The 14,323-nt window shown below is 46.9% G+C and overlaps 1 protein-coding gene across 1 annotated transcript in view; it reads left to right on the top strand.

The window, feature by feature from the left end:
* Positions 1 to 14,323, top strand: part of DLGAP4 (DLG associated protein 4) — a 134,238-nt gene that overhangs the window by 15,443 nt on the left and 104,472 nt on the right. The window contains exon 4 of the mRNA XM_044297322.1: positions 3,228 to 3,768. Within this exon, the coding sequence (XP_044153257.1) occupies positions 3,228 to 3,768 (541 nt within the window). The remainder of the gene's footprint in view (positions 1 to 3,227; positions 3,769 to 14,323) is intronic.

The raw sequence follows: 14,323 nt of genomic DNA, 5'->3' as shown, positions 1-14,323 counted from the left end.
TTGCGGATGCGATTTTTCAGGCAGCCCCATTCACTTTTATGGGTCCAGCGTTGCGTGAAAATCGCAGAATATAGAACATGCTGCGATTTTCACGCAACGCACAAGTGATGCGTGAAAACCAACGCTCAAGTACACAGCCCCATTGAAATAAATGGGTCCGGATTCCGTGCGGGCGCAATGCGTTCGCATCACGCAATTTAACCCGCGCAGAATACTAGCTCGTGTGAAAGGGGCCTAAGGCCGGCTACACACATAAGACAGCTGCTGGCCAAACACTTGTTGGCTATCACTTCCGATCCCATCATTCATGTATTCCTTCTCGGACAGTAGATTATTTTCCTGAGAACAAATGTATCCGCCTGCCAGATCCTTATTTCCCCCGACATCTGCCATCAGGAAAGAGTCGTAGGCCCCCCATACACATTGGATCAGGGGTGGGCAACCTGCGGCACTGCAGCTGTTGTGAAACTACAACTCCCAGCATACTTGTTCTACTCTTCTCATAGAAATAAATGGAGCATGCTGGGAATTGTAGTTTCACAACAGCTGGAGAGCGGCAGGTTGCCCACCCCTGCATTAGATGGTCAGCTAGTCCTGCTGAAACTGCCGGGTTCAGCCGACATACATTTAAATGTGTATTTCCAGCCTAAGGCTACTTTGACCTCTGTGTTTTTCTTTCCGGTATTGAGACCCGTCAGAGGATCTCAAAACCGGAGGAAAAAGCTTCAGTTTGTCCCCATTCTTTGTCAACAGGGACAAAACTGAACAATCCGGGAAACCCACGCGAGTAGGCATGCAATTGCAGTCAGTTTTGTCTGCGATTGTGTTCCGATGTTCAGTTTTTTCCACGCGAGTGCAATGCGTTTTGCATGCGTGTGAGAAAAAACTGAATGTGGTACCCAGACTTCTTCACTGAATTTCGGGTTTGGGTTCAGCTTAGGTGTTCTGTAGATTTTATTATTTTCCATTATAACATAGTTATAATGGAAAAATAATAACATTATTTAACAGAATCCTAAGTTTAATGCCAATTGAGGGTTAAAAAATTATAAAAACATAACTCACCCCATCTGGCATCGTTTTCTTTCTTCTTCTTTCAGGACCTGCAAAAGGATCTTTGATGATGTAATCGCGCTCACCGCGTGGTGACGTCAGCGCAGGTCCTGCTGAATGAAGATAGAAGGATCTTCTATCTTCATTCAGAAGATACGGCATCAAAGGTCCTTTCGCAGGTCCTGAAAGAAGAAGAAAGAAGACGATGCCGGCTGCGCGATCAAGTGGATGAGGTGAGTTAATTTATTTTTTATTTATGTTAACCCCTCAAGGCACATTTTACTATGCATTCTGCATTAAGAATGCTATTATTTTCCCATATAACAATGTTATAAGGGAAAATAATACAGTAAATAGACTTTAATGGGGTCCCGGGTCGCTCATCCCGATCATCTCCTAGCAACCATGCGTGAAAATCGCACTGCATCCGCACTTGCTTGCGGATGCTTGAGATTTTCACACAGCCCATTCATTTCTATGGGGCCTGCGTTGCGTGAAAAACGCAGAATATAGAACATGCTGCGATTTTCACGCAACGCACAAGTGATGCGTGAAAATCACCGCTCATGTGCACAGCCCCATAGAAATGAATGGGTCCGGATTCAGTGCGGGTGCAATGCGTTCACCTCATGCATTGCACCCGCGCGGAATTCTCGCCCGTGTGAAAGGGGCCTTAGGGTTAGAGATGACAAAGCGATTTGATGCCAGCCAGGGTCAGGGCGTTGTATGCTATGCCAGCCAGGGTCAGGGTGTGACGCCACAGAGAATGTGAGGGTCCTGCAAAAACCCTGGAGGAAATAGTGTGACAGTAGCCTTAGAGCCACTGTGGTGTGGATTGTGTGACAGAATAAACACTATTAGGCATACACTTTAATATTTCACTGTATGCACATGAGCTATGAAATCATATCTGTGCATTACCGTATATTTTATTTGGAGAATTTAATAGAAAAAAAAAAGCTATAATTGAAGATGTTGAAGAGGACCTGTCACCATATATGCAGTGCAGTCTATAGTCAGCAAGTTATAGAGCAGGAGGAGCTGAGCAATTTATGTTTCTTTGTGGGAAAAGATTCCGTAAAACCTGTAATTTATGCATTTAAATCTCTGCTTATTGTGAGCCTATTCAGTGACTGAGAAAACTATATATCAGTCTGCTCAGCTCCTCCTGCTCTAGAACATGCTGCCTGCAGATTGAACTGCATTATTAGTGTTGATCACGAGTATTCGAATTGCAAATTTTTATATATAGGTACTTCGAAAATTCTCGAATATTTAGAATATAGTGATATATTTTCGTAATTTTGAATATTCGAGATTTTTTTTTAATCAGTACACATGATCCCTCCCTGCTTCTAGCTTGTGGGCCAATGAGAAGGCTGCAGTATCTTTGACTATAGGAGTAGTGTTGATTGCGAATTTTCATAATGCAAATTTTTAGCGCAATTTTTCAATTGCCGAGTAAAAACATGATTCCTCCCTGCTTGGCCCACAAGCAAGAAGCATGGAGGAATCATGACTTTAGATAGGAAAAATAATGAATATTCTAAAAAACGAATGTATAGCACTATATCGAATATATTTGTTTTTTCGAATATTCGTAATATTCTAAAACAAGAATATATAGCAATATAGCGAATTTTCAAAAAAACGAATGTACAGCAATTTAGCTAATATAGTGCTATAATCTTTTTTTTTTTAATAGTTGACATTTTTTTCCAATCTGAACTTCAGATGAGAAAAAAATTACAACTATTAAAAAAAAAAGATTATAGCACTATATTAGCTAAATTGCTCTATATTCATTTTTTTCCGAATATTTGCTATATTGCTATATATTCTTGTTTTAGAATATTACGAATATTCGAAAAACTAATATATTCGATATAGTGCTATGACTCATTGGCCCACAAGCAAGAAGCAGGGAGGAATCATGTTTATACTCAGCAATTGAAAAATTTGCGCTAAAAATCCGCATTACGAAAATTTCCATATTACGCGATCATTACCTTGCCGTTTTTTTTACTGAAAAAAATCGTAGAATATAACGAATATTCGATGAATATTTGCGAAATATCGCGAATTCAAATATGACCCCTGCCGCTCATCCCTATGCATTATGATGGAGACAGGTTCCCTTTAATAAAAATGTTCTTACTTCTTTATTCTCATAGGATACTGAGCCACGCTGCGTGCTGCAGTACCAAACACAAGACATGGAAGAGACGAGGGACATATATCATTCCCTCAGTCAGGTAGCTGAGGAACAGAGGGATCGGTATCCATTGTGCCAAGTCCCAGAAGAACCAATTGAAAGATACAATCTATGTCAAGTACCAGAGGAGCCTCGAGACAGGTTCCAGCTTTGCCAAGTGGAGGAAGAAGAGAGCGAACAATATCCACTGTGCCAGGTGCCTGAGGAGCTGAGGGAAAGGTACCCCCTGTCTCAAGTTCCAGAGGAGCCAAATGTAAGATACCCAATGTCACCAGAAGAAAAGAGAGAGCGGTACCCCTTGGTTCCGGCTATGTTCAGGGAAACTGAAAATTCCCAACATGAAGCTTTTGACCTCCATCTACCCAGTTACTTCCGCTCACGCAGCCACAGCTACCTCCGTGCCATCCAGGCCGGCTGCTCACAGGACGACGACACAACTTCCCTACAGTCCATGTCTCCCCCTTTACCAATCACCAGCCGGACTCTACCCAGACACATCGGTGAGTTATCCATAGCAGGACCAGCATTTTTATAGCTTGCTGATCTTCATATTTCATCAGACCTATCAGTTCCAAATGCATGTCCACTACAACCAGGAATGGGCTACCCTCGGTCATACGTTTTCAAGGTAGAGGATGAAGCAATGATTGAAATATATTATAGGAGATTTTTTTCTCATTCCTCTACTAACCCCGGAGATTATTTATATAGATATTCACAATGCTCCATAATGCATCCCTCTTTCATTCCTTCCACAAATCACCACTTTGCCCATACAGATCATGCAAATACTGCCTACTGTACTCCTGTCTGCTTGTCATGCTGTTAAAAGTAATAACTCCTTATAATAACTTGCGCTGTTCCATGTGGCATTAATTGCTAAAGCAATGTAAAAAAAATATATCAAAATATATTCATTTTCATCAGATCTTACTCCTTGGTTGTCCTTTAGGTCTGCTCTGTTAGGACATGTTGCAATCTGTGACTACAGTTTAGCTCCAGTGCTTACAGGGAGCCTGAGGTGGTCTGAGACACGCCCCCTTTCTTATCATTAAGGCTGAGGCTGCTGCTCTCTCCCTCCCCTTACAGCTCTGCCTGCTCTGATTGGCTGCTGTGTATAAAAACGAGTCTGACACAAGCTCCCCATAAAGTTAGTGCATGGAGAGAAGATTTCTATTACAGGACAGAATGATTATAAAGTATAGGCTACTAAACCACAAGTGAGAAAAAGGTGATTATCAGGCAAACACGTACTGGGCAACGAGCCTTAGTAAAGGGTATCTTGTAGGGTTGCTTTAACTGTCCACAGTAAAGGGGTTGTCCGGGCTCAGAGCTGACTCCGGACATACGCCCATTTTCTCCCAGGTAGCCCCCCTAATATGAGCATTGGAGCATTTCATGCTCCGATGCTCTTCTTTTGCCCTGCGCTGAATCACACAGGGTAAAGGCTTTTTATGGAGCTGCAGTGATGTACCGGGCTCTCCATAGGGTGAATTAGGTAAATTAGGTGGAGGTTTGCAGCTCAGGCCAATTTACCTGAATGGAACTTTGCTGCACAAAGGCCATGTTACATGACGTTACTGGCCTAGTAAAAGGCCGTAGCGCTCACTGGAGTGCCGCAGCCTCTTTAAACAGCTGATCAGCAGGGGTACCGGGAGTTGGACCCCCCACCGATTAGATATTGATGATCTATTCTGAGGAGAGGCAATCAATATCAAAATCCTGGAAAACTCATTTAAGGCTAGTTTCACACTAGCGGCTGGGGACTCCGGCAGGCTGTTCTGGCGGGTGAACAGCCTGTCGGATCTGTCCTGCCGCTAGTTCACGTGTGCCCCCGGACTGCCGCTCCGTCCCCATTGACTGTAATGGGGGCAAGGGCGGAGTTCCGGCGGCAGCACGGCAGCGTACGTCGAGAGGCAGCCAGACAAAAACTACGACATGCAGTACTTTTAGTCCGGCTGCCTCTCGGCGTGCGCTGCCGTGCTGCCGCCGGAACTCCGCCCCCATTATAGTCAATGGAAACGGAGCAGCAGTCCAGGGGCACACATAAACTAACTACATCGTAATTGGAATAATTATCCAGAGGGATATACACTAGAGAAAAAGACATGCATTCCACACATGAAGACCATGTGGCTGCTGTCGGCAAACACAAGTCCCTTCTATCCCTTTTCTAAATCATAGGAGTTGTCTTCATAGTAAAATGCTTTTTTGCTAAAATGGTTCCCAAATGATAAGCTAATCCCAAGGTGCCCCACTTCTGGATCCCCCAACAATCAGCCGTAATCTTTGTAGGAACCCAACAGTTTGGGAAATGAAACGTTACACAGTTCCCATTGACGTGTGCAATGCACAGACGCATCGACCCACTGAACTCGTGAGATGCTCTTTGTGACGAAACTAACCTCGCCACTGGGGTTTGGAGGGACCTGTTTGCCAGCCTCTTGCCTCAGGATTATGGCCCATATACTAACTGTGAAGGAGAATATAGACCGGCCGCACAGCCTAAGGCTTCATGCACACGACCGTTTTTTTTTTCCGTTTATGGGCCGTTATGGACATTCATTTCAATGGGTCCACAAAAAAAAACTGAATGTACTCCGTATGAATTCTGTTTCTGTATTTCTGTTTTTCTGTTCCGTTGAAAGATAGAACATGTCCTATTATTGCCCGCAAATCACGTTACGTGGCTCCATTCAAGTCAATGGGTCCGCAAAAAAAACTGAGCACATACGGAAATGCATCCGTATGTCTCTGTATCCGTTCCGTTTTTGCGGAACCATCTATTGAAAATGTTATGCCCAGCCCAATTTTTTCTATTTAATTACTGTATACTGTATATGCCATACAGAAAAACGGAACAGAAATGGAAACACAACGGAAACAAAAAACGGAACAACAGATCAGTGAAAAATGGACCGCAAAACACTGAAAAAGCCATACGGTCATGTGCAATAGGCCTAAATCTGTGGAACTGTTTTGGGCAGGAAAGCCATGCTTGCGGTTGGCCAAATGTGTCTTCCATGGAATTCGGGGACCACTGCTCGGATCTGGGTGATTTTTGGATATGTTGTTCGCCCAGATCAGAGCTGTCCATGGATGTATAAATTATTGGGGTTATGTGGGGTTTTGAGGAGTTTTCTGTTTCTTGGGAAAAATGTGTGTTTTCTGCTTGTGAGTGGTTAAAGGGAGTCTGTCGCCTCCATATGGCCATATACAGTGCTTACATGGCTGTGTAGCACACCTATACATGAACGTAATGGTACCTTCGTTATTTTCTTTACACTTGCACAAGCAGGAAAAAACAAGTTTAATTCATATGCAAATGAGCACTCGCAAGTGCCCAGGGGCGGCGTTCAGTGTGTAGGTGCCCAGGCTGCTCTGCCTTCTTTTCACTTTACTCCTCCCCAGTCTCTTCCTTTGCCCGCCCTCCAAGTCCTTTACGTCATCGCTAGGTCCGGCCAAGATCCCACGCCTGTGCACTGCTTCGCCCGGCGGGGGCATGTGCACTGCGATGCCCATTGTCGACACTGCATCGCTTCACCTAGTGCGCATGCCCTCGGCCGGACCAATCGATGAGGCAAAAGACTTGAAGGGCGGGCAAAGGCAGAGACTGGGGAGGAGTAAAGTGAAAAGAAGGCAGAGCAGCCTGGACTCCTACACACTGAACGCCGCCCCTGGGCACTTGCGAGTGCTTATTTGCATATGAATTAAACTTCGTTTTTCCTGCTTGTACGAGTCTAAAGAAAAGAACAAAGGTACCGTTACAATCCTGTATAGGTGTGCTACAGAGCCATGTAAGCGCTGTATATGGCCATATGGAGGTGACAAACTCCCTTTAAGTTAGCCGATTATGTTTGATAATTGTATCACAGGCAATGCCCAATTGTATTTTGTTGATTGCGTCACAGACAGAGGGGGGTGGTTGCTGGGAAGGTTTTAATGCATGTGATTGGCTAATATATAAACTGTCTCAGTCTTCCACAAGGTCCCCAGGGGAGTGTCCCTTGCTGGAAGACCTGCATAAAAGTCTGTCATGTAGCCCCATTAAAGAGATTCTGTTTTACCCTCAACATAGAGCCTCATCTCATGTGTAGGGGGAAAGGCTGTATCTACAATGGGGATTGCTATACGCTGTATGCTCCCCTGGCTATAAACACTGAGCTCTTTTAAGAGCTTGTTCCTGCATCGCTCTCTGAAGGAAGAGAGGTTCACCCACTGGACCCTTGTCGTAGGTCCAGGGTGGGTAGGAGACGGCGAGACCCCAACCAAGCTGCTGCGGTTTGTGGGGTCTGCAGTGCTTATGGTGTCAAGTGGAGTGCTTGGAGCCCTCGGGAAGCACTAGGAGCATCCATCAACGGAGGTACCCAGTCGGGGTGCCAGGAGATCTGTTGCATTGGTGGCAGCAGTGGGATGGCATCCTAGTGAGAGGAGAAGCAGTTCGGAGACACCGTTCGTGGATTTACAAAATTGAGAGCGACGCTTGTCTCCGTACAGCGTTCCTGGCTATAGCAGTATGGAACCAGTTTGTTCCCGAACAGCGTTCCACTATGAGGAGGAGGATGACCCAGACTGGAGGGATGTAGTCCGGAAAGGCATCTGGCATGAGGTCCTGGAAGACGTACAGCGTCGGCGGGGCGAGAGTCTCCCCGAGTGAGGAGCAGCGGTTGCAGATGCGAATGGCCCTGCAAATGCCCCTTCTGGTAGAGCAGCCCCTGGATGAGTGGGCAACAGAACTCGAGAGCCTGGTATGGAAGGAGCTTTGGCTAGACGACGCCTACCAGGCACTCTGGTGGTACTGGATTCGGCACTCCCCCTGGATGGCTGAGCATGACAGACCCAAGGGTGAGGATTACAATGGCCCTGGCCTGTTGTTTGAGGCCTTCGCAGCGAGAGAGGTGAGACAAGACCTGGCATCTCTAGTGACAATTGAGTGGAAGCTGGAGCAGGATTACCGATACTTCCTCAGCTCAATTCGGCCCCAATATACACTGCTAGAGAGCTGGGTGGCAGTCCCAGACCTATAACCCTACAGCTGGGAAGACCCGACTGAAGTATACCCTGCTTCACTACCAGCTACAGAGCTAGGGGAACTCATAGACTGGTCCTGGGGGGAACCCCATATGGCAGGTGGAGATGGGACTGAGGTCTCTCCACTGGCCCTACAGGGATGCTGGGAAGTCGGCCCAGATCCCCAAAGGCAGCCGGAGTTTCATGGAGTAGGGACAGACGGTCCTGCTTCCCAGCGGCAGTATGTTTTGCAGGGAGAGAAGAGCATCATCTCCATTCCCCAGCAGCAGTGTATCTTGCAGGGAGAGGAGACAACCGGTCTCTCTCCCCAACCACAGGGAGACAGCACCCCCTATCTCCGATGGTGCAGATGGGACCGCGGTCTCTGCACCAGACCTACAGGGATGCTGGACAGCCGGTACAGATCCCCAACCAACCCCGCAGGAATGCCAGGAGGAGGAGGTAAGTGATCCCTCCTCTACACAGCCAATCCGCAACAAGGTCCTGGGGGTAGGATTCCTAACCCCATCCAAGTGGAAGAGCTGGCATCTGGGCAGAGTGCAGTTGGCCTCTGCCCTCCCCTATCCTCTTGTCCAGAGCCTGACTCCCCACAGGCTACCCTAGCTGATGCTCTGGCACCCGGGCAGAGTACCGCTGATCCCTGCCCACAAAGCAACCTCCACTCCCAGCCAGAGAGCGACACACAGACCGGGAGTACCAGTTACCAACACAACCTTGGTGGACTCACTGGACAGAGACAGGATACCCAATTCAACAGGTCCAATATTTGGTTGTGGGTGGGCTGCCAGACTAACTCAGGTACTAACCGGCATGGAGTCAGGTAGTTGGGTAGTCTTCCCTGGAAGGGGGAGATGTGTGACAAAACTAACCTCGCCACTGGGTTTTGGAGGGCCCTGTTTGTCAGCCTCTTGTCTCAGGATTATGGCCCATATACTAACTTTGAGGGAGAAGACAGACCGGCCGCACAGCCTAAATCTGTGGAACTGTTTTGGGCAGGAAAGCCATGCTTGCGGTTGGCCAAATGTGACTTCCATGGAATTCGGGAACCCCTGCTCAGATCTGGGTGATTTTTGGATATGTTGTTCGCCCAGATAAATTATGGGGATATGTGGGGTTTTGAGGTGTTTTCTGTGTCTTGGGAAAAATGTGTGTTTTCTGCCTGTGAGTGATTAAGTTAGCCCATTATGTTTGGAAATTGTATCACAGGCAGAGCCTATTGTATTTTGTTAATTGTGTTTGGTAATTGTATCACAGGCAATGCCCAATTGTATTTTGTTGATTGTGTCACAGACAGAGGGGGGTGGTTGCAGGGAAGGTTTCAATACTGTAAATGCATGTGATTGGCTAATGTAAAAACTGTCACAGTTTTCTAGAAGGTCCCCAGGGGGAGTGTCCCTTGCTGGAAGACCTGCATAAAAGGCTGACATGTAGCCACATTAAAGAGCGCCTGTTTTACCCTCAACATAGAGTCTCGTCTCATGTGTGTGGGGGGGGGGGGGGTGGAGGCTGTATCTACACTGGGGAATGCTATACACTGTATACTCCCCTGGCTATAATCACTGAGCTCTTTTAAGAGCTTGTTCCTGCATCGCTTTCTGAAGGAAGAGAGGTTCACCCACTGGAGCCTGGAGCCTTGTCGTAGGTACAGGGTGGGTAGAAGACAGCGAGATCCCAACCAAGCTGCGGCGGTTCGTGGGGTCTGCAGTGCTTACGGTGTCAAGTGGAATGCTTGGAGCCCTCGGGAAGCACTAGGAGCATCCATCAGCGGAGGTACCCAGTCGGGGTGCCAGGAGATCCGTTACACTCTTGGTGGCTGATGTCCACTCTGTCCAATAGATAAAGAGTCCTCAACAGGGGCGACCTGGAAACTTAAAGTGGCCATGGAAAAAAATACTAAAAGTGGTTCAGTTTTTTTAGATGGGTCCAAATTGATGAAGGGCAGGGCCAGCAATACCCTATTGTGGCACAGTATACGACCTCAACAGTGCCACATACCACAGTCCATCACAAAATACTGCAAGCAGCACAAAATACAAAATGCCCCCTGGGCATTGGCCCACCAGGAAATTTCCCTGTAAGGTCTATGGCCGATCCACACCTGATCCTGAATATTGGATTCTCACTATTAACTGGACAGAACTAATGCAACATGAGTTTTCCAGTCTATTTGGATTTGTAGTTACATAGTTAATACGGTTGAAAAAAGACATACGTCCATCAAGTTCAACCAAGGCATGGGTGGGGATGGGAATTATTAGAAAAGTGGAGTGAGATCTAACAATAAATCGACAGACTGGAGATTGCTCGGTTGGCATACAGGTGTTGGATTGCACAGACCACTTTGACTATTTGGGGATAAAAATCTCTGCCAACATAAACAAATATATTAGCTTAAATGTAACCCCAGCGATAAACAAGGTTAAAGACAAGGTGGAGGTTTGGCAAAAACATCCTCTTACCAAAAGAGCTCCGGTAACAGGCAGAGCGGGAGGTGGCGTAACGTCACTCACGTCACGTGCCTGCTCCATTCATAAAGTGGGAGGAGCAGGCACGTGACGTGAGTGAGTGATGTTATGCCGCCGCCCGCTCTGCCTGTTACCAGAGCTTGATTATAAGGTAGTTAACAGGATAGCACTGCTTTAAAGTTAAAGTTACTCGAGGTTAAGGATTACTGTTTAGATATGTATACTGCTGTGAACGCCGCAAGTTGCTGGCCTCCAATCCCTCCTCCCTCCCCGCTGATGCACCGCTTCGCTGTGCAGCATCGCAGCTGGCGATGTATCAGTCTTAGCATTCGCCCCATAAGACGCGCTGCCATTTCCCCCCCCACTTTTGGGGGAAAAAAGTGCATCTTATGGGGCGAAAAATACGGTAGTACATGCCAATCTCTTTCTAACAAAGCTAGAACCAGCCCTGTACCTCACATGGATCCAGAGATCTCCACATTCATTGCTCTGCTAGATTTATATCAAGCTGAAAGCTCAAGGGGAGTGTCTTTTCTGAGGCTGCTAAGGAGGCGTGTCTCAGCTCTCCCTATCACAGCTCAGGGGGTGTGTCTCATCTCTCCCTATCACAGCTCAGGGGGTGTGTCTCAGCTCTCCCTATCACAGCTCAGGGGGTGTGTCTCAGCTCTCCCTATCACAGCTCAGGGGGTGTGTCTCAGCTCTCCCTATCACAGCTCAGGGGGCATGTCTCAGCTCTCCCTATCACAGCTCAGGGAGCATGTCTCAGCTCTCCCTATCACAGCTCAGGGGGCGTGTCTCAGCTCTCCCCATCACAGCTCAGGGGGCATGTCTCAGCTCTCCCTATCACAGCTCAGGGGGCGTGTCTCAGCTCTCCCCATCACAGTTCAGGGGGCGTGTCTCAGCTCTCCCTATCACAGCTCAGGGGGCGTGTCTCAGCTCTCCCCATCACAGCTCAGGGGGCATGTCTCAGCTCTCCCTATCACAGCTCAGGGGGCGTGTCTCAGCTCTCCCTATCACAGCTTAGGAGGCAGTTGAAGGATGAAACCGAGCATGTGCGACCATCTCAGTGAGCAGGACAAAGAAATAAGGAAAAAACAAACAGCAGGTGGCGCTATAAAGATACATGGCTATACCAAATTTTTTATTACATGCAATTACAAAAGTATTCAGATCCAGGTGCTGGTTTGAAAACTTTAGAATATTTTTCATGGGACAACCACTTTAAGTAGAGAAATTGACATGAATTGCTTTGCTAAATTCTTCACATACATATTAGTAAAATGGCCAGCCAGCTTTAACGGTTTTATTTATTCATGACCTCTTTACAGGAGTCTTGCTGCTAGGCAAGTGCATTTTCAGTAAGGAAATTATATTGATGCCTTCTCAGAAAACAACTGAAAATAATGCTGTTGCACATGAAAAAGTATGTTCCTTCTTAAAGGCAATGTACAAGCTCCATCAAAGCTTGCAGTTAAAGGGATATTCTGATTATATCAATTTATCTCCCGTCTCCGGGACTCCTATAGAAATTAATGGAGTGGCTGATCGCATTCCTGACCGGCCACTCCACGGGGTACGGGTACTGTTCTCGTGATCGGTGGGAGTTCCAGGAGTAGGACCCCCACCAATCTAATAGTTATCCCCTATTCTGTGGGTAGTGGTAATTTAATATAACCGGAATACCCTTTTAAGCTAAGCTACTCCTATCAGTAGGAATAAACTAAACTAAAGACAAACAATATAAAAAGTGAGAAATAAATGTACTTGCCACGAGGCAATACTGTTCTTAATCTACAGACATATTTAGGGCACTGCCCGGCGGTGTGGCTGCCAGCTTTGGGAAAGACAAACCCACCGGTGTCGGCAAATGGAAGCACAGTTTTACTCCGAAGCCATGCAGCCACTGGTTGCCACCCACATTGTGCCCCCTCAAAGTACTAATGTCCACATTGTGCCCCCTCACAGTAGTTATGCCCATCTTTGTGCCCCTCATATTAGTTATGCACGCCTTTGTGCCCCTTCACAGTAGTTATGTTCTTCTTGTTGCCCCTCAATGTAGTTATGCCCACCTTTGTGCTTGTCACAGTAGTTATACCCACCTTTGTGCTTGTCACAGTAGTTATGCCCACTTTTGTGCCCCTTCACAGTATTTATGTCCTCCTTGTGGCCCCTCAATGTAGTTATTGCCACCTTTGTGCTCGTCACAGTAGTTATACCCACCCTTTGTGCTCATCACAGTAGTTATGCCCACCTCTGTGCCCCCTCACAGTAGTTATACCCACCTTTGTGCCCGTAACAGTAGTTATGCTCATCTTTGTGCCCCCTCACAGTAGTTATACCCACCTTATTGCCCGTCACAGTAGTTATGCCCATCTTTGTGCCCCTCACAGTAGTTATGTCTATCTTTGTGCCCCCTCACAGTAGTTATGCCCATTTTTGTGCCCCTTCACTGTAGTTATGCCAACTTTTGTGCCCCTTCACAGTAGTTATACCCACCTTTGTGCCCGTCACAGTAGTTATGCCTATTTTTGTGCCCCCTCACAGTAGTTATACCCACCTTAGTGCCCGTAACAGTAATTATGCCCATCTTTGTGACCCTCACAGTAGTTATGTCTATTTTTGTGCCCCCTCACAGTAGTTATGCCCATTTTGTGCCCCCTAACAGTAGTTATACCCACCTTTGTGCCCACTCACAGTAGTCATACCACCCTTTGTGCCCGTCACAGTAGTTAAGCCCATCTTATGCCCATCTTTGTGCCCCTTACAGTAGGTATGCCCACTTTTGTGCCCCCTCACTGTAGTTATTCCCACTTTTGTTCCCCTCACTGTAGTTATGCCTAATTTTGTACTCCTTCACAGTGTTATGTCCTCCGTGTGGCCCGCGGTGCCCTCTCCAGCTCCATGAAAGAAAAGAAAAAACAATACTTATGTGTACCTACTTCCCTGACAATGCGCTCCCATACACACATCGCGCTGCTGGCTGTGCAGAAGGCTGATTCCTGGGCTTTCAGCCCTCCTCCTATAGCCAGCAGCATGAGGGGGGAGCGCCAGAGCTCAGAAGAATAGGGAATCGGTGAAAGGAACTGCCGGGGGGGGGGGGGGGCGCCTGGTGGCACAACATGCCCCATCTGCCCCCCCTCTCTACGCCCCTGCGCAGGGAGTGGCAATGGATTGGAGGACGTGACGTTGGCGAGTGGACAAGGTCATATTACCAACATGGGAACAGGCTAAACAGAAGCAAAACTGTAATTATTGTAAATTACAGAATGTCTCATCATCACAAATCTAGTCGATTGACAGCAATTTGTTAAATCCTGGATAACCACTTTAAAGCCTATAGGCTTGTCAGCAAATGTTTTGGGGGATTTTTTTCGCCCTGTACGCTGACAGTACATGACAAATCCAGTTTGAATTGCGTTTTAGATTTAATTAACTAGCATAGTTGACAATTACAAATGGATTATACTCTATGACGAGCAGCTATTGGACAACAAAGGGCCTATTTACTGGCCTAGCCCTGGAGCCATCTGCATCTGCCCCTGGTATTGAAAAATGGCCA

This window comes from Bufo gargarizans, chromosome 6 (assembly GCF_014858855.1).
Source record: "Bufo gargarizans isolate SCDJY-AF-19 chromosome 6, ASM1485885v1, whole genome shotgun sequence".
NCBI lineage: Eukaryota > Metazoa > Chordata > Amphibia > Anura > Bufonidae > Bufo > Bufo gargarizans.
Note: the sequence above shows the minus strand (reverse complement) of the source record. Positions and strands in the feature narration are given on the sequence as shown.